We start from the raw sequence: 20,504 nt of genomic DNA, 5'->3' as shown, positions 1-20,504 counted from the left end.
ATGGACTGTATGATCATCTCTGTTTTAGAGATGAGGAAACAGGGACACAGGCTCCTGTAGCTGCAGCTGAGTGGTGATGCTGGGATTCCAGCCCAGGGCGTCTGGCACCAGCTGCTGTGCGTACTGTGCACTACCCTGAGCCTCTGCTGTGCTGAAAGCCACTTGAGAGACAAGTGCCCACAGACAGCATCGAGCTAACACTTTCTGAGCAGTAAGTCCTTCAGCTTTAAGGTCTAGCCAATCCTCAGTTCAAAGTAAAGATTACATCAGAAAATCACCATATTGGGAAGGGATTAATCTGGCTGGCGTGATATTATCCCCGGAGTCTCAGTTCACTCAGGACGTACAGCCAGCCAAGAAGTACACCACCAAAACCCACAAAAAACCAGTCTTTCCCTTGAGTCGACAAAGACAATGGTTATACTTTTTCTTCCTTTCTATTATTATTTTCTTTGGTAGAGGGTGTGGGGTGGGGGTGCATACGGTCTCACACTAGCCCAGGCTGGCTTCAAACTCTCCTTAAGATTCTTTCTCTAAACCAAGTTTTCTCAACTCCTATGCTGCTGACATCTTATGCAGGAGAGTCTTGTTGCTGGGGACTGAACTGTGCACCATGAGATATTTAGAGGCACCGTTGTCCTTCCTTGCCCTATAGTTCTCATGGTCCACCAGATCATCAGCATCACAAACTCCAGGAATTTGCTAGAAATGAAATGCTCAGGCCCCAGTTCCACCTCTAGGGATCTAGGTACCTCCAGGGAAAGGGTTCAGAAACCCATGTGCTAACCTAGTTTACCAGGTGGCCCTGATGCAAGTTTGGGAACTGAGCCAAACACACCTGAGCTACCCTTCTGGGATGAAGGCAGCTCCGCGACTTTTCTACATCCCCAGGCTTCTGCTCGTTGCCCCTTCAGTCCCACTCCTGCCCTGACCCACTGTTAGTGCTGTTTGACTCACCTATAATCTTCCCTAGTCACCTGAAAAGGCTGTTTCCCCCTCTATGGAAAAACCTGGGCTTTTCCACCTGACATCTTCAGCTGGGGTCTCCCGAAGGTCCCGTGCACCATTTTTGTAAAGGTGCTTTTAAAGCCAGAAAAAGCATCCTACCCCAAGGCCCAACTATCAATCAACACCTTCACTCACCTCTAAGCTCTCGTGTCAGTTCTGTCTCAGTGTGAGATGGGAGCTTGGCGCACACACGAGTGAGCCTTTCTGACTTTGGTCACCTACTCCACTACCCTGGGTTCGGGAGAACTACTGCTTGTCCTGTGTAGGAAAGTGTTTCTCTAGTGTTTCCTCACCGCAGTCTTTAATTGAAGTAAATTGCACATAACACCCCCTTAGATCACTCCAGAACACAGTTTATAGCCAGAACCCACGTGTCAGTCCACCTTTTATCACAACCTAGTGCAGGAACAGATTCCCGAATCTCATTTCTCCTTTGATCAGACACCATCGTTATCTGAACAGCATTTGTACATTATAACGATTTTGGTGAGGCTTTGTATTTTCCCATGGCAAGTGATGATGCAGAGCAGGTTGGAGTTCAACTCAGCAGGGTACTAGGAGATGCATGACCCAGGACAGGTCGCTACTAAGCCCTCCTGGTTCCAGTTTTCTAGTTCATAAGATGTAAATAACAGACCTATTTTAGAGTACTGTTCTTAGGATCCTCAAATTATACATCAAAAAAAAAAAAAGTCCTGATTTTCCTCATAAAACCAACCATTATTAAAAGTATCATTAGTTCACCTCTCTGAAAGCAAGTATTTCACAGCTGGAGTCACAACAGGGATAATAAAGAGACGCACAGCTTACTCTACCTACGGAGCTACCGAGACCCCTGCACTGTGGGTATGATGCTGAGCGTAGGTCAACCGTTTCTATCCCACATACCCACACCCACACTCACTCATGGCCCCAGACACAGCGCTACCCTGGTCCTCCCTCTCAAATCAAGACAGTGACAGTGTGCCTTCACAGTGCCTACCTAGGGCTAAAGGAGTTCTGACATTCCATGTACACCCAAAATTCCTTTAAAAAAAAAAAAAGCAAGGGAGAGAATTATTAAAAACTAATTTCACATCGATTAATGGTGAATATTAAAACCAGGAATGTTGGCACATGCCTTAATCCCACCACTAGGGAGGCAGAAGCAGAAGGGTCTCTGAGAGTTTGAGGCCAGCCTGATCTACATCGCCTGAGTTCTAGGACAGCCAGAGGTAGAGAGACTCTGTCTCAAAAAAAAAAAAAACCCAGAAAGTGAATATTAACCAACCCTCTGAGGTGCGAACATCAGCCACGCACATACAAATAACAACAACAATAATAATAATGAAAACACATCTGTGCCCAAGAGAAGCTTTCTGGAAAAGGTGTGCGCTTATATCACCATTAACTTCCCTTCCACATTTGACTCCTCGCTAACTGCTTGTTTCCATGGCAACAGTCCTTCCACTCACCAGAAGCCTACTGTACATCCCACTCTTTTTCCCTCTCGCCCAAGGAAATCACAGCACAGGTAGAACCCACGAGAAACATGACGCAAACAGGCACGGGATGGGCACCGGCCCCTTCCTGTCACTTAACTCCAGGGCTATCCTCACTTCCTGTGCCCTGCCCCCCTTCCACATTCTCACAGCCCCTCCCACCCCGGTGCCAGTTTTCAAGTTCCCACCCTCACCATGTTGGATATGCTCCGGGTGTTGGCAGGGTTCAGCATGACAATCTCAGTAGTGATGTGGCCCTCCACGGCTTCCGTCATCTCATCCACCGTACAATTGATGGACGGGTCATAGGTTTTGAACCAGTTGTCAGCGTACCAGCCGATGAGGAACCAGACATACTTCTTCCCAAAGAGGCGTTCCTTGTAGACCTGCACGCAACGCGGGAGGGAGGCAGTCGAAGGGACTCGGTTTGGTTCTGGGGAGGTAGTGTTATCTCTCACTAAACACTGTTTGGTCTCTTGAGAATCAAAGAACGGGATTTTTTTTTTTTTTTAATCTTCAGTGAAGCCTATTATTTTGCATGCTGATCTAAAAATTTAACAGTATTTTTAAAAAACTCTTCAAATCATAGCAAAGGCTCAGCAAGATGCCTCCCTCACCCACTCAGAAAAGATGGGGTTAAAACACAAAGGAGCAAAACAAGAAAGTACATGCGTGTAGACCAGCGAGGGAGCCACAGGCCTGCAGACAGGCCTGGCATTCATTATCACCTCAGGCCATTTGCTATCAATTTGAGCAGAGAGGCAGTGAGGAGGACCCAGGAGAGAGCCCACCCAGCCCCTCCCTGGTCCAGATCCCATCTCCACCTCACAAAAAACTTTCCGGGCTTCCGTCTCATAGAAAAGTCCCACGATGATTCGAGCGTCTTGACGCTATAAAACAGAGACAGAGCCAGAGCTCCCGAGGGACGCTGAACGCGCCTGAGGGGTTAAGCCACAGCTTCGGAAGCGTTGATTTCCGCCGCTTCCAAGCGCTTAGCGCGCAGAAGAAACGTTCAATGGGCAGTGGATAAATGTCAACTGGAAGATGTTAACTAAGCCTTCCCGGGAGACTTAGCTGCCACACAGAATGAGCAACGGCCTCTACCGGGCGCTCCTCTCCAGCCGACCCACCTCCCACACTGACCCCCGCGGCAGCCTGAGCCCACCCACCACCCTGGCCCACCCACCTTCAGGTTTTTCACAGGCACGGCTGGGTCTGAGAAGAAACTCTGTCGGAACGTGATCTCAATCCCAGCCTCCTTCACTCGCTCCTCCAGGTCATCCAGTGTCTTGGGTGGGAGACACAAGGGGCAAAGCAGAGCTCGTCAGTGAGAACAGGCTGAACACTCACAGCAAAGAAGTAGAGTCTGAACCTTATCTTGCACCCCATAAGGAGAGGATGAAAGAAAAGCACCCCCAGTCTGAGAAGGCGACTCCCACGATGCATGAAGAACCCCTCCTCAGCGTCTGTTTCCTGGGACAACGCCCCTCCCGCCCCATTCCTGACACTGAGAAGAAAACACAAAACGAAACAAAAAAGCACAGCAGGTTCTGGAATAGACATTATGATGCTAACTGCAGGGGCAAGTGGGCAGACAGACAAAAGGATCACAGGAAAACGGACTGAGTCACTGAGGGAAAAGGAGGAAGGATTAAAGGGCCGCTCAACGTAATGAGTCCACAGAAGACCCAAAGAGAAGAACTGGACTGTTGTCTTCAAGTGTGGAGCCCTGCCATTTCCTCTCTACCTCTGCAAACCTCCCTCTCCCTCCTCTAGTCTGTAAGCACCTCCCTGTGTCAACTCCCAAATGCACACACTTGCCAGTTGTCTGTCTGTCTGTCTGTCTGTCTGTCTCTCTCTCTCTCTCGGTTTTTCAAGACAGGGGCTCTGTGTTAGCCTTGGCTGTCCTGGACTCACTTTGTAGACCAGTCTGGCCTGGAACCCACAGTGATCTGCCTGCCTCTGCCTCCCGAGTGCTGGGATTAAAGGCGTGTGCCACCATGCCCGGCCGCCATTTGTCTCTTATCTGCCTGCCTGTACGCTCTTCTATCCCACCCCATTTAGCAGCTCCACACTCAGAGGCCAACCGCTCTCCACCCCTGAAGGCATGGAAACCCGCTGCTTCCCTAAAACCAGACTTCTTATTCCCTCTTGCCTCAACCAGGAATTAAACCTGCTTTCATAGAACAGAGTCCTATCAGTCTGGGGAACAAAACACAACAGTGGAGAGGATTACAAAACTCTCAGCTCCTGTGGTTCCCCAGGCTACAGAACGAACAAGCACCTCCGCCCACTTGGAATGTGTTCCCTTTTGATAAAAAGCATCAAGACATCCCCCCCAGCAGAGCAGATGCCCCTGGGACCTCACGTCCCATCGTCCCCTGTCTGGACTCACGGAGGTGAAGACCTCTGTGGTCTGCTGGATGGTGGCAATCTTCTTCCAGCCCCACTTCTCAAAGAGTTTCACCCTGGTGGGATTGTGGAGTGTGGCGGAGGGATGTGTTCGGAAGAAGGTTGGAAAACGCTGTCGGTTTGACAAGGCTGGCGAGCTGGAGCCGTATGAGAGCTGAGGCAGAAGGATGGGAGGTGTCCATGAAAAAAAATGAAGAAGACACTAGGGATCTTTAGCCCTTTCTTGGCTGCAACTTTCCCTCTCATTACTTCCAAACGTCCTCACCTTTGTCCCAGGAAAAGTGATTTTCAAGACCAAGCACATACACACATGCATGCGTGCGCATAGGCACACGCGTGCGCACAGGCGCACATGCACACATATGCACACGCAGACCCCAATCTGAGTCCCCATCAATGGGTCCCTGTAGCTCCTTCAGGAGATGCTACCAGAAGGCCGAGTCCCGACAGTGGTACCTCTCACTACACTAGTCCTTTTAAACGTAACCACAACCTCTCTACTTTACACAGCCCCAAGAGAAGACGCTGCCTCCCCTTCACCCTGTCTTCCATACCACAATGAGGTTCCACATCCGGGCAGCCTCAGCTACGAGTGTAGAGACAGAGCTGCAGCCGGGCATGAGGATGATCTTGATGGGGTCGTTGTAGAGCAGCTGGTACAAGTACTTGGTGGCTTGCCCTGGGTCACACTGAGGGAGGAAGGAGGAGACGGAGGCTATCCCCCATATCCCCAGCACCCGCCCCCTCTATATTCACATCCTGCAAGGCCTACTGCCTTGGATAACCTAGTACCTTCCTCAGTTACTCACTTCCACTGTTACCGTCACATTCTCCTCCCTGAACATCTCCGCTCAAGTTTCTCTCTTTTCGTTGCGCTCCCTTCTCTCGTCCTCCATCTGGCACCTTAGCCATACCACCTACCGCGTGCCCGCCCTTCCAGGGTAGCGCATGCCCTGCCCTCTCCCATTCCCAGCCATTCCTGAGCTCACTATCTTCTGCCATCTCTGCCCCCTCAACCCCGTCCTGTCCCATGTTCATAGGCCCTGAACGTCTGCCCAGAAAGTCTGCGGGGAACACAAATGCTTCCTTTCCAGATCCCCAGACAGCTTCCTCAAGGAAATTCCCACCTCCGATCTGAGAGAACAAGAAAAACAAGATGGGGGAGGGGGAGGTCTGCTCAGCAACCCTGTCCTTCCCTGCTGAGCCCTGACATTTGACAAGCCCATTAGGAAAAGGGGAGAGGGGCAGTGAGGAAGAACCTAAAAATGAGGAAGATCAGAGAAAAATTAATAGAATGGAACTCTACAAGCCAGATGACGTCAGAGGCACCTGAAAGAACCACAAGGGCAATGGGGAAGCTGGGGAGGAAAAAAGAGGCAGGAGGAAGGGAAGTGGGGGGCCAGCCGTGGGTCCCCCGCTGTCTGTTCCCCTCCTGCTGAGGCATGACATTTCAGAAGCTGCTGGAGCCCCCCCCCAACACCCCCCAAAGAAGTGGAGAAGAAACGACTGCCAGCGAGGAGTCAGAGCAGAGAGGACAGGCAGGAGGTGCAGGGGACTGGAGAGAGTGAACTTGGTGCAGGGGGTTAGCAAGGAAATAAAGATGCCTGGAGTCTGTTTGCTCCCCCACTGAGGCCTGACATTTGAGGCGCTGTGAGAAGCTGGAGACACGGAGCCCAGGGGGCCCAGAGGGAGCTGGCAAATCTGAGCATCCAAAAGAAAATGTACTCTGAACCCTGCCACCGCCAGCTCTGCTCTCCCGCCCTATTAAGCGCAGGGCTCACCTGTAGGTCTGGAACACTTCAGGCCTCCCTACTTAGCATCTTTACCTTTTCTTTTTCTTTTTCTTTTTTTTTTTTTCTTTCCTTTTTTAACCATTTGGTGGGGAGCTTCTGAACTTCCATTAGAGCAGATACAGAGCCCGGCTCCTCCCAAGCCAATAAATGCCCTTCCACTATTTTTCTGAAGAAAGATTTAACAGGATACTCAGAAACCTACAGTTACATAAAACTGTGTGTGTGTGTGTCCTAATGTGTGTGTGTCCTAATGTGTGTGCCATCTTCTGCTTCACTTCTCCACCTGTTCTTACATCCCCCCCACACCCCATTTATCACAGCAAAGCCCCCCTCCACGGAGTTCCCACAGTGGCCAAGGATCTAGACCTACCCTCTGCCACATGGCCCCCTCCTTCACTTCTACCTCCTTCTAGGTCCCCCCACCCCATTTGCTCCCCCAACACCTCTAGGGAATCAATTGTCATGGAGGATGAGTTTGAGCTCGAGCCAGGCTTCCCCTGTCTTCCTGCTCTCTTTACAGTCTCCCCCTCAGAGCCAATTATCTATTTTTGCTCGCAGAATAGATCAAGACCCTTCTTCCTCTTCCTGCCTCCCTACCCTCACAACTAATGCTTTTTTTTTTCTTTTTTCTTTTTTTCTTTTTTCCCCTGCACCCTGACTCTCTTCCCTGGCATCCTGGGGTAAGCTATATGCAGGCATCTCCTTGGGCAGGGTCTCTGTGGATAAAAATGAAGACGCTACTTGGGATTCCTTCCTGACGAAAACTAGTGTAAAACTAGTGTTTTCACAAGTAGTGAGTCTTGTTCACTGTTGTTTGAGAACCGCAGAAAAGGCAACAATCCAAGGGAAGTTTTGTTGTTCGTTTTGTTTTTTTGTTTGGTTGGTTTTTTTGTTTTTTGTATTTTGTTTTCCTCTCCAAGCCCCTGACAACCCTCCTCTAGAACCCTGCCGCAGGCTCCCTTCTGCCCCCTTTGGGGGTACATGTCTATTTTTAGGTGCATACCAATGTTACACACACACCCCTCAAGAATAAAATGGCCAAATCTCCCACCTGTACTGTTTTCCCAACATCAAGTCCCTGTAGCCACATGTCACAAAGGGCCCAAACCTTTCTTCCTTCTGACATGTCAGGTCCCACTTGGGGAGAGACTTGGTAAGGAAATCTTATGATAGACCATCCTCTAACACCGAGATTCCCTTCACCATGACCCTCTGCTGTCCTTCTCTTCCCAACCCTACATCCTGTTTCTCTTTTCAGACCCACCAGGCCATAATAAACCAGAAGCTAAAATCAGGACCCTCAAGTTCCACAGGAAGTCCAGGGTCTTCCCTGTCCCCACCCTCCTCCCCACCCCTTCCGGCTCCATTATTTTCTGACCTCCCTGAACACTGACTCTCCATCCCCAATGCTGTGGTAGGGGCTCTTTATGGACCCCCAATACCCTCCCAGTGCCTCAGTCTATCTCTTAAAGCTTTCCCCAAGCTGTAGGCCACGCATTCTCAAAGGAATCCCCCACAAGGTAGATAAGAGGAGACAGGCAGCCTTACCTCGCTGTTTGTTTTGGTAGAAAGTAGAACCCTCTTGTCTCTAAATCCTGCCCCCCTCTCTCCCTATTCCTTCCAGCCCCAACCTACGCCAAGATTTACCTTGTTACCATGGCAAACGTAAACCCCTGAGCCAACTGCCCACCTCTGACGTTTCTTCCAGCCCCCAACCTTGGCCAGGGATAGCTTACTCCAGAGGAGCAGAACCTAAGACCCCCCAACCACTTCTGTGAGTCTCTACTGCCTGCACAAGAATCGGCCTTGGCAGCCACTGAGCCATCCCTAAGCCCCTGCACCTCCTGCGCGTCTCCAGCCAGTCACTTTCGGGAGGGGTCTGCTTCGCAATCCCAGAGAGGATGCACAGCCCCATCTTCCCACCACCCCAGCCGGTCTGTCCCTCACCCCAGCTACCTTGCTGTCGTGGTGGATAAGCTTGAGCTCGTAGTCAGGCAGGATGTCCCTGCGGCTGTTAACGTCCTCCAGCGCCATCTCCACCGCGGGCTGGCAGGCCTGGCCCCCTGGCCAGCCCCCGCTCATGGGAAACAGCGCCCCGATGTATACCGCACGCCGTTCTGAGGAGGGGTGCGGGGGTACCCTCGGGTGAGGCCGCGGGAGATGGGGGGAGTGAGAGGCCCACACCGGAGCCACCCCAGCCGCCATCACCAGCAGAAAAGGCAGCGGCCACCCCACCGGGGGACAGGGGCCCCCCGGGCCCATGGTGAGGAGGGGCGGGGGAGGCCTCCTTGGGGTGGGGGCAGCTCAGGGGGGACACTTCTTCTGGGGAAGGCTGCTGGGAGGGTGTCGGGGAGGCGCCTCCATCCCGGGTCTCATGGGGAGGAGGGGGCCGGAGCCCGGGGAAGGCTGAGACGTGGGCTTCCCAGGGCCAGGCGGCGCTGGCTCCCGCCACCGCGGACTCTCCTCGCCGACTGACCGACCGACAGAAGGGAGGAGGGAGAAAAGGAGCGAGGAGGGGGCCTTGACGTCACGGGAAGGGGGCGGGGATAGGAGCCAGTGCCGAGGCCCAGAGGGGAGGGGAAGAGGAGGGAGAGCGCAAGGAAGGGAGGGGGTCTCGGCCTAAGGAGACTGGAAGGGAGGGTACGGAGTGGATTTGGAATGAGAGGCTAAACACAGAGCAAAGATGGGAAGCGAGGTGGGTAGGATGGGGGCTGGAGGGTGCTGGTGACAGTTCTGAAAGGGGGCTAAAGGGAAACGGAGCGAAGGACTAATGGTGGGAAGAGCGAGAGCGCTGGGAAAGGCTTTGCAGAAAGATACGTGTACAGAAAGAGAAGGCTGGTAGGGAGAAGTAAGGATTAGAAGGATAGAGCGGTTGAGGGAAGGGTCTACGGAGGATGGGAGGCCCCGAGTGGGCGGGGTGAGCTCGATCGATGGGAGGACCTCGACTGTAAAACCTACGTAGGGGGCGTCAGGAACAGGTCCCTGAACCCCACGAAGGAGAGACCTGGGTCCTCCGGCGCGCGACTGCCCCCTACCGGGCCTCGCGCTTTTGGAAGCTGCGCCCGCCCGAGAGGAGCACAAAGCCGGGGAGGAGCGTGGCCAGGCAGGGAAAGGGGCGGAAAACCGCGATTTGGTGGTAGGGAGAGGAGGGCCTGACCGCAAACTAGAATGGGGTGGGATGGGGAGATGAATGGAAAGAATTCCTGCCGGTGGAGGGTGGGGAGTGAGGGGATTGGGGCGGCAGTGCACGCGGGGTTTCCGATCTCACCTGAGTGTGGCGTTCGATTCACTGGCAGCAGGAAAGACGGGGATCAGAGAAGAGTTACCAGTGGCGCCCAGCTTCCCAGGCCTGATTCCCCAGCCCCCTCCCACACCTGTTCATGCGGAGCGGAGACTGCGTAGAGGGAAGGGTGCCTGGGGATAAGAGCAAGGCGGGGCTGCGAGTCAGGACTTAGTGTTTTCTTCGAATTTTCAAAGGCCAACAGAATTTGTGCCAGCAAGTAAAGGGGGGGGGGGGGGTCGGCGTTTGTAGAGCTTGAATATTATATATATATATGGTCTCTTTAAGTTAAACATTACAAATTACAAATATAATTGGGTTTAAACGACTGATGTTTAAACACCTTAATTTAGTAAATTCTAAAGTTGGTTAGCACATGAACACATTCTTAAGAGCTCAAAATGAAGACTTAGTCAAAACGGGGGGACCCTAAAGCTTCATTTTCATTCCAGGAGAGAAGAGTATATACAAGAGTTTGGGTGCCCAGAAATGGGAGATGTTTGCAGAACCAGATGGCAAAAAGGTGGCAAACACAGAAGCAATTATTCCTTCAAGGGACGATTAAGGCATAAAAGGTATACACAAGACCCATAGTCTTCCCAAAGCTGTCTTAATCATCTGACCATTCTACCGCCACTTCTGCCTTTTCCATACGTTCCCAACCCCAGATCTCACTGACAGTTTTTTTCTAAACATAATGCATTACTTAATTCTGAATATTTGCATTAATCCCATTATAGAATGAAGCGAAGGATCAATTCTAGAAGAGTGATGCCCTAAGTCTACGGGGGGAGTCTTTAAACTTTAAGAAGGCAAGGGAGGGTGAGATTAATAAAGAAAGGAGAATGGGGGGGGGTCAAGATTTGAAAGCAGGAAGAGCACACTAAAAGAAAAGGGAACGGAGGGAGACCCAACGAAGTGACTACAAAGGGCTGCGGAGCCAAGTCTGGGCAGGTGAGAGGTATAAAGAGTTGGGCTTTCACCTCCATCTTCCCGAAGTCCTCCCGGGACATTCTTCATGGCACCCATCCTTTCCCCCTGTCCATTCCCCCACCCCACTCCCGTTCTAGTACAAGCACCCTCATCAGCTGCAGGCAGGCAGCTGCTGTTCCCCTCACCCTGGCAGTGGGGCTTGGGGGTGCTCCACTGGCCCTGACTACAGATGCTGCGGGAGCTGCCCACCAGATGGAAGTCGGGGTCACACCGGAAATCCACCCGGGCTCCATCCAGAGCTGGGAGGTCCCCACCCGTCAGGAAAACCTTCCCATTTTCCAGGGTCAAATAAGACTTGGAGCAGATTCGGACTGTGGAGAGACAGGAAAACAAGAAGAAAGGCGAGATGTAGAGGGTCCTTCCACTTGGGGAGTACGGGGAACTCAGGTCTGAGTCTGGGTTCACAAGCATGCTGCTCCGCTGGAAATCAGGGGTGCAATGTGTATGCCTCCCCACCTCCCCCTTTCCTCCCAGCTTCTGAAAAAAGACACAGCATTTCTATTGTAGGAACCCCAGATGGAGCTATAAGCACACAAAATAGGAACTGCTCACAGCACAGTAAAGTGGTAGTTCTCTGCCTCTGAAATGTGTAGATGTATGTTAATTTGGATGCATGGTCAGGCATAATTTTCTTATTATGTATGGCTGGTCTAGACTACTACAAGACGGGCTTATACTGACATTGGCTTATATTGACTGGCTTATAGAGACAAACGTGTCAGAAAATGTGATAAAAAATCGTTTTATGACTTAAAAAAATCTCTCACTAATGATCCTCAAAGAACAACTCAGATGAAAAAAAATCAAAGTTATTTCATCCAGTGATGAATGCCCCAATGAGGAGAATGACGTGAGTGTGCCGGCTCTAGCTTGCTCCCTCCCACTAGCTGCTCACAGCAGCACCCCTCCTCCTACCTAGTACTCATTCATTAAACGTATTTGTGACTTTTGGTTCCACTGGATTTAAAATTGCTGACTTGCAAAACAGCTAAGGTTGCCTTGCAACTGAGAGAGGAATGGCCGGAAGGAAAAGGGTGGGGGGTGGGGTGGCTTCCCAGGCTACTCACCACAACGGCTGGGTGTGTCCATATCCGTCCAGGAGCCGTTGGCCAGGCACTTGCGCACCTTGGGCCCCACCACTTCGCGCTCCCCCCGGCACACGTATTCAATCTCATAGTCCACGGGCAGGAAGTTGATGGCCTTCACCTGGTCGCGAGTCAGGCCGCGGTACCTGATGCCCCCTTCCCAGGGTGGATGTATGATCTGACAACCTGAGAGGGAATGGGGGAGGCACAGGGGAACCGTGGGAGCGGGAAGGCAGAGCCGCAGTGAGGGGGTGGGGGGAGAGCAGGGCGTGGTCAATGCTAGGGTCGTGGATGGGGACAGAAGGGGGTAGGGCACAACTGGAAGGTGGGAGTGGGAAGAGTTAAGAACCCCAAGCTGCAGAACCCTAGAGTCGGGGGTTAGGGCTAAAGCTGATGCGGGACTACACCTATAGCGAAGTGTAATCAAGAAAAATAGCTACGGAGAAATCATATGTTCGGTGCTTAAAATGAGGAAACGGGGTCTGAAGGGGAGTAAGACCACACAAACCCATCTGAGCAACAAGGTGGAGCAAGGAACGCGAGGCGCTGTAGTAATGTGGGCCCTGGAAAGGGAGGTGGGGCTAAGAAAATAATTCGGGGTCACAGAAGAGAGGTGTAGTGTAGCAACGTGAGGCGGAGGAAATGGATGCTGGTGGTGATGCCGGGTGACAGAAAGGAGGTCAGGAGTAGTGAAGTGGCTGAGGGGCCAGGCTGTCGGAGGAGGGTGGAATGGGGAGGTTGTCCTGACGCGAGAACGGTGAGGAAAAGGAGACGTGCAGGACTAGGAGCTGTAGGGTGGAAGAGGTCCGGGGCGCCGGAGGAGGGTGCACCTTCCGAGGTGGCGTTGGGGGTCTGCGCCCCGCCAGCGCCCAGGGGGCGGAGGAAGAGAGGCACCAACAGCAGCAGCAGCAGCATCTGAGGAAAAGGCGGCCGTGAGAGCACGGCGGAGCCCGCCGGCAGCGGCCTGGACCAGCCGACGGACAGATCTCGCTCTGCGTGCCTCACAGGCTCCGACCGTGCGGCTCGGGACGCGGAGGGCGCCCCGCGGAGGAGGCGGAGGCGGAGCCGCACGGGCTGGGGGAGAGGAGGAGAGAGCGCCTGTCCCCACCCTCCTCCGGCCTCCCTCAGCCCCCCACCCTCCCGGGACTCCACCTCTCTCCACCTCCTTTCCGCGGCCCCTGTGGCTAGCGCTAGCCCAACCTACCCACGCTCCAGGGTCCCGCGGGCCCATCGGTCACCACCACCCCTGTCCCTGCCCAGCGTCCACCGGCCTCCTCTCGCGCCCCTCTCCAAACCCGGCTGCTGGGGCCCTGCTCTTACCTCGGCGGCCGGTCCGGCTCCCCGGCTCTCCCTGGGCCTCAAGGCCCCAGGCCGGGCCGCTGATCCCGGTTCTCCCTCCCGGCCCTCCAGCTTCCCCTTCCCCTGTCCTTCTTCCCCAGGAATCCGGGCTCCAGCCCGGCCGGGGTCTCTCCCCTCCTCGCTCGCTACCCGCAAACCCCACCCCCGTCTCTCCTTCCCCGGGGCGACGGCGGCCGCGAGAGCGCGGTGCCGGGAGGGAAGGAGGCGGCGCCGGGGACCGGGAAAGCTCTCGGGCGGAGGGAAGAAGGAGGGTGCAGGGGAAGACGGGGCGGGGGGAAGGGGGGAAGAGACCGGGAGAGGGCGCCTCCCACAACCCGAGCCCATGGAGCCGCCCCGGATCCCGGCCCCTCCCTAGACCGCCCACGGCGCGGGAGGGCGTAGAGGTGGATGGAGGGAACACTAGCGCTCACGCACGCGGGCGGGGACTAAGCGCTGCCCAGAGACCTGCGGTCTAGACTGCTGGAGACTGGGATGGGGAGCGGGTGGGGGCCGGACTCTACCCGAAAGCAGAGGAGCTGGCGACGGGACCGGAGCCTGGGTGAAGGTGGAGAAAAGGATGTTTGTCCAAAAGGAAGCAGACAGACCTGGATGCTGGGAAAGGAGGGAAGCAGATGCCATATACCTGGAGAACAGACCTTGAAAGAGAAAGGAGAAGCAAGGGTCGGAAGGGCAGCGGCCGAGGGTGGAGGAGGCCGCCGGGAGGCACCTAAGCAGGAGGAAAAAGGAATGGGAGAGCCAGAACCGGGAGCCCAGGGTGGCTCTGTGGTCCTGCAGTAGGCGACTACTTGCCGGCTTATGGCGGGAAGCAAAAGACCAGGGGCATCAAGGAGAGAAACTGAGGGAGATGGAGAAAGGAGGGGACACAAAGAAAGAAAGAACCTCTACGAGAGCGAGGGTCTGTATTATCATACCGGGCGGGTCTTTAACTGGAGACCCTGGCTGAGAGGTCCGACAGCCAAGGCGATAGTCATTAATAATGATGATGGACGGAAAGACGAGGGAAAAAAAGGAAGAAAGGACACTCCTTTGCTGACTAGTTTTTCCAGAAAGGTGGGAGGAAACCAGATATTGTGAGACCCAGGGGAACCGAGGCTCTCAGTCTTCAACCCTGTGTTAGAACAAATATTTGTAACGACTCCTATACCAAGAACTTATAATCACAGATTACATCACTTCCCTGCTCACGTGACTAAAAAGATCAAAATATTTCCTCATCTTTAAGGAGGAGTATAGCAATTTGTAACAACAGTATTTTAGTGTATGAGTGCCCAGTTTCCCTCGAAGCAGGCAGATGCCTACACCTCTCCATAGAACCACAGAAATGGAACGTCTACCAACACCCGCTGGTACAGGTGCACAGCCAGTGACTCAACTACCTCCGGCATGTTGCCTTCAATGAAGTCACTTCAGAAAAAGCCGAGCACCTCTTGGTAGCAAAGTCAAGCTTCTGTAAACTCATACTGAACGGTAATTGCATTCCTAGAAAGTTCACTGCATATTCAGACCATTAAAAAAAAAAACCTTATTACGTTCTAAGCTCGGATAATTAAACACAAGTTTTCACCTACATGAATGTCCTAGGGGACTTCTGAAAACCTGCATAAGAGATAACTCTTTATCTGACAGAAGAATAGCTTTTACACCGCCTCTGCCTGTGAGTGCACCACCTCTCACACCACTAAATACAAGAAGAAAGAAATTCCATAAGCTTTTAAATATTGCCTGGAGAGAGACTGAGAACCACTGCGCTAGACATCCAACAGGAGCGCAGGAAAGGTTTCTAACCCCTGGAGATGACAGACACTCTTCTCTGAGTGGCCTGCCCTCTCAATAGGACAAAGCCAAAGAAATTTGGCCAACCTACGTTTGTTTTTTGGTTGGTTGGTTGGTTGGTTTTTTGAGACAGGCTTTCTCAGTGTAGCTTTGGCTGTCCTAGACTTGCTTTGTAGACCAGGCTAGCCCTGAACTCACATCGATCCCCCTGCCTCTGCCTCCCAAGTGCTGGGATTAAAGGCGCATGCGCCACCACACCCGGCGGCCAACTGACATTGTATGGATACCAGTAAGAGAAGTCTCCCAGGCAGTCAGAAAGAAGAGCTACCTGACTCTGTGCCAGGTCTGAAGGCTAGTTCTTCTGTCTAGCCATACACCACCCATGTTGAGAGTTACCACGTGATCCTGGCAAAGCTTATTTCACAAGACCCCTGGCCAGACCCAGCAGGACACTGCTACAGTAGATAGAACATCTGAGCAAGCGTGCCCTCTGGGATCACAAACTGCTCTCCAAACCCTTGGATGAGCACTCTGATTTGCTCACCTCTAGAACACTCCGTAGCTGCCATTTCCTCCTTTCATACCTTTTTGTTCTCCAGGATGATTTCCAGAATTCCCTGTCCATCAAAACATCTGTTTGGAACCTTCCCCCAAATCGCAGCGTGCTAGCCCTGCTCTTCCTGCAGATAGTGTGTTTAGCAGGAGCCACAATGTTGGGAATGAACTTAGTACTTCACGCATGCTAAGAGCTCCAGGATACCTCTAGCCCTCCACTTCCTCCTTTCCCTTCTACAACAGGTATAAAAAACTTCTCTCTTCTGCAAAAATCTTGGGCACAGTCCATTCTACACCAGGTGTGCGTTTGCAGTGCTATAGCTCCCGTTTGCGGTTTTCCGGCATTTTCCACGGAAACAGAGGAGTTTCTACTTAGATTCCCTGAGAATGGCCAACGCTCTAGTTTACTTTATTTCCCATATTCCCTCTTCTAGTTCTTTCTCCCCATTCTTTCTCTCCTTCTGCCCATCCCAGAGAGCATAAAGCTTAACAGTATCAGAAGCCATGGAAACACAATAACCCTGAGTAGCCCAATTGGTTGATGATCTACAAAGTGCTGGGCTCTGGGTTAGATGCCATCTAACCCTCACACCACCACATGTAGTAAATAGACGTCACTGTCGATGTTCTTATATTCGACTGAACTAAACTGCTTTAGAGAAAGTAAAAAGCAAGCCAAGGGTAGCACAACCAGAAATCAGCAGAGGCAGTAATTTGGCCTTCAGCTCATTACTCTGCCTCCAAGTTAATTATTCTGTAGACAGTATCACCGTTTAACCTTGTCTGGATTGGAACTTGTCGTATAGAACAGGACAGCCTGGCTTGTGGTGATCCTCCAGCCTCTACCTCTTACGTGCTGGGGCTACAGTTATGTACCATCATGACTAGCCTTGCATTCAGATTCCTCACATTACATTTCCAACTTTAGTTTTGCCCGAGTACATGCCTGTAACCCTGGTGGTTAGGAAGATGGGGCTGGAGGATGACTAGCTCAAAGCTAGTCCGTGTTACATAGAGTTTGAGGCCAAGGTGGCCTACAAAAAAATTTTTTTTTTTAGCTTTAAGTTAGAGTTTAGTATTTGTTTTGTGCTTGTTTGTCTGTAGGGTTGTGTTGTTATTGTTGGGTTTGAAGTATTGGCTTTTTGGCGTTTTTGTTTTGTCGAGAGGGTCTTGAACATGTAGCCCAGGCTGGTCTCAAACTCTCAAATTTGATGGGTAGCCAAGGATAACGTTAAACTCCTAATCCTCCCTGCCTCCACCTCCTGAGTGCTGGGATTGTAGGCATGTGCCACTGACGCCGAGACTCTGGCTTGGTCTTGATGCATTGCTCTCCTCCAAAGCCCACTCTCCACAGAATTTTCCTCCAAAGGCTGACTGTTCTGTTTTGCTTTCTTTAGCCTGATGAGGAGTGGGAAGCATTCTCATCTATAAGGTGAAAGACATGTCTTCCGGGAGCTTTCTGTCCCATATCACTTGTGTTATTTAAGGCTTCAGAATTAAAGCATTGGTCTTATTTACACTCTGGGCATCATTTTGTGTGTGTGTGTGTGTGTGTGTGTGTGTGTGTGTGTGTGTGTGTGTGTGTGAAACTAAACACATTCAGAGAGGTGTGTGGTAACTAGTGCCTATAATCTCAGCACTTGGCAACTTGAGGCCAGAAAGATGATAGAGTCTGAGGCCAGCCTGGCCTACACAGTGAGTTCCAGGCCAGGCTGCTGGACTTCAGTGTGAAACAGTGTCCCTCTCCCTCACCCCATGGCAGTCCTCAAAAAAGTCCCAGAAATAGTTTTTGTTTGGGTTTTTTGTTTCTTTTCAAGAAAGGGCTTCTCTATGTAGCCTTGGCTGTCCTGGACTTGCTTTGTAGACCAGGCTGACCTCAAACCCACAGCGATCCACCTACCTCTGTTTCCCAAGTGCTGGGACTAAAGGTATGCGCTATCACGCCTGGCAAAAAAGTCCCAGAAATGTATTGGTGACATATTTGGAAGTCAAGAGTACAACCTTGAGGTCCCATTGCTCCCTCATGGACAGCAGCCTCCTAGTTACTTGCCTACAGTGTGCTTATGGCAGGGACACACAAGCTCCCCTGCCTACTCGCTGCACCCCCACCTCATGCTGAGGAACCCAGCCCAGGTCGTGAGTTTGCTAGGTGGTCATTCTCCCCCTGAGCCAAATCTCCAGCCCAAGTGGGCTTTCTCTATGAGAACCCTAACCCCCTCCAAAAACTGGCCCAGCTCTGAATACTACCATACTGCATGCCTTAGGCTCAGCATGTGAACTGCAGAAGCAGAGGTCACGAACGCTCAGACACAGCAAGTCTGTGTCCTTGACACTTCTGACCTTGCAACTTTGTTCCAGCATAGAACACAGAAGTGTTGTGCTTAGGCTGGAATTCACAAAACTTCAGTGTGAAACCCTTTCTCCAGCTCACGTCTCTCTGTCTCGGGGACACTCGGAGCCAATAACCAGGTTACCAAGTTGGCAGAGTGAAGCTTCTCTATAAATAATGTCTCCACGTAAGCTCTTATGTAATAAGTGAATGAGCTGATGTAATTAAGTGTTAGAGTAACCAAAGCAATAATAAATCAGCAAAGCATGTCTTTTCGGGATAGGTAAGTGTAGGTAACTGACCTGGACCAGTTTTTACCAGGCTCAGTTTTTACCAACGCAAACTTAGTGAGCATTTATACTCCCAGAACTGTGAAATTATCAGATTTTTAAGTATTTCAAAATAAACTAAGAAATACATATATTAAATATACATAGCTAAGGCCAGTAAGTACTTCATGAATAAAGGCACTTTCTGCTGAACCTGACAGCCTCTGTTCAACTCCCTGTTCCTTCATATTAGGAGAAAAATGGATCTCAAAAGTTGTTCTCTGAGCTCAACACACATGCCGAGGCAGGCAGCAGGGTCTCTCTTCACACACACACACACACACACACACACACGAGAGAGAGAGAGAGAGAGAGAGAGAGAGAGAGAGAGAGAGAGAGAGAGAGAGAGAGACACTATAACTAAAATGTTAATAAAACTAGACACACCTGGCTAATAATACTTAGAATACTCCGAGTAAGAGTAAAAAAGAAAGAATTACTATGTTCTTTTATTTTCTTTTTCTAAGCATAGAAGATGTACAGAGTTTATTACAGAGTAAAATGAGGCACCCTCAAGGGATGAGACCGTACAATGTCCAAAAGGACCCCTGTACCGCAGTGTGTTCTCCTGAGGCTCTGAGCATGTACTTGGCTATACAGACGGGTCAACCTCAGTCTATACCTGCAACCCCGAGGTTCCGTTGCCTGTTACCACCAACACCAGTGGACATAGACAGGAGCTTTAAGCTGTGCTTTGTCCAGAGAACAGGTACTATGAGAAAGCTGCAGATTAACACCCTAAAGTGCTACCTTGCAGCTCCTCTCCAGCTAGCCGACTTGGTAGACAGTGGGAACAGAGACACGCAAGCCAATCATCCCAAAGTTTACTCTGGTACCTTTGGTCAGGGGGTTGTCTCTGAAATTCATACACTCTCCCCTCTTTATCCTCTCAGTCGCTGAAGTCAGGCCCTGCATACTAGGAGGGAAATGAATCTCAGAAGCTGTTGAGCCTTCCGTTGTCCTTCTGAGTTAAAGGTTGTCCTACAGTATGAAGTGTGCGCTCGTATAGAAAATGTAGAAGGACTCTCTCTGTTCCCTATTACGTTTTTCTATTAGAAGCTTACATAATGATGTGGCGGGGGGGGGGGGTGGGGTGGGTGGATGGACCCTCATACAAGGGAACTGGAGGGAAGCTCGGTGATTGAGAGCATTTGCACAGAACCCGAGTTTGGTTCCCGGCACCCATATCAGGCATGCACACAACTCCCTGTAACTCCAGCTCCTGGCCTCCAAGGATACCGGCATACACATACTCACATATGTAATTAAAAATAAAGTAGCTGGGTATGGTAGCACACACCGTTAATCCCAGAACTCCTTAAGCAGAGGTGGGCTTATCTCTGTGAGTTCAAAGCCATACTGGTCTACATAGTGAGTTCCAAGACAGTCAAGGCTACATAATGAGACCCTGTCTCCAAATTAAATAAATAAATAAATAAATATGTGTATCCAAATCTGAAGCCCATAACCTGCACAGTTATATTTCTGCATTAAATGTAAAACGTATTCACTTTGCATGGAATAAATAGTCTGTAAGTAGCCTCATTCCCAATTTTGCCACAAAATGCAAGTGAGTGAGAAACAAAACTTTGGTTCTTTTAGACTATTGGCAGGTTTGGAATTGCAGAAAACGACATGTGAAACTAAGTTTATAAATATGAGAAGTTATTTGCAAATGGATATTTTAGGAGTCAAGTTAGGAAAGCTGAGAAAAGAGACTAAAAATCCTATTCATGGAAACACCTTTAAAAAACGTGCGCAGGTATTCCACGCAGGCTTTGTCTGTGAATTTGACCAAGTCCGAGCTGGTGAGCCTATCACAGCAAAGCAGACAAGCAGGTCCTGCCCAGACCCAGAGAACCGCATAAGCTGCGTAAGCCGCTGGGATTCCAGCAGAGGAGACAGCCAGGAACAGGTGTGCCACTAGCTGTGCTTTAGCAGCTGAGAGTAAACAAACACCTGTTGGGTTTACTCTTCCTTGCCTGTCTTTTCAAACTGCCACCCTGGAACAACAGTATGACTCACACACACCTTCAGATGGTTTCAATATTTGTTACACTTGAATCTGTGTGAAAACAGAGTACCTTAATGGTACATAATTTACTCT

General features: G+C 51.2%; 1 protein-coding gene across 1 annotated transcript in view; it reads right to left on the bottom strand.

Moving 5' to 3' along the window:
• Gabbr1 (gamma-aminobutyric acid type B receptor subunit 1) overlaps positions 1 to 13,521 on the bottom strand; it is a 28,377-nt gene extending 14,856 nt beyond the window's left edge. Inside the window, exons 1-11 of the mRNA XM_051153649.1 lie at positions 13,373 to 13,521; positions 12,883 to 12,967; positions 12,035 to 12,238; positions 11,093 to 11,278; positions 9,963 to 9,983; positions 8,651 to 8,811; positions 5,456 to 5,590; positions 4,885 to 5,055; positions 3,676 to 3,777; positions 3,314 to 3,379; positions 2,684 to 2,875 (exon numbers count right to left, since the gene is read on the bottom strand). Of these exons, the coding sequence (XP_051009606.1) occupies positions 2,684 to 2,875; positions 3,314 to 3,379; positions 3,676 to 3,777; positions 4,885 to 5,055; positions 5,456 to 5,590; positions 8,651 to 8,811; positions 9,963 to 9,983; positions 11,093 to 11,278; positions 12,035 to 12,238; positions 12,883 to 12,967 (1,323 nt within the window). The 5' untranslated portion in view covers positions 13,373 to 13,521. The remainder of the gene's footprint in view (positions 1 to 2,683; positions 2,876 to 3,313; positions 3,380 to 3,675; positions 3,778 to 4,884; positions 5,056 to 5,455; positions 5,591 to 8,650; positions 8,812 to 9,962; positions 9,984 to 11,092; positions 11,279 to 12,034; positions 12,239 to 12,882; positions 12,968 to 13,372) is intronic.
• Between the last annotated feature and the right edge of the window lie 6,983 nt (positions 13,522 to 20,504).

This window comes from Acomys russatus, chromosome 11 (assembly GCF_903995435.1).
Source record: "Acomys russatus chromosome 11, mAcoRus1.1, whole genome shotgun sequence".
NCBI classification, from domain to species: Eukaryota; Metazoa; Chordata; class Mammalia; order Rodentia; family Muridae; genus Acomys; species Acomys russatus.
The sequence above is the reverse complement of the archived record's forward strand: the minus strand, read 5'-3'. Positions and strand labels throughout refer to the sequence as shown.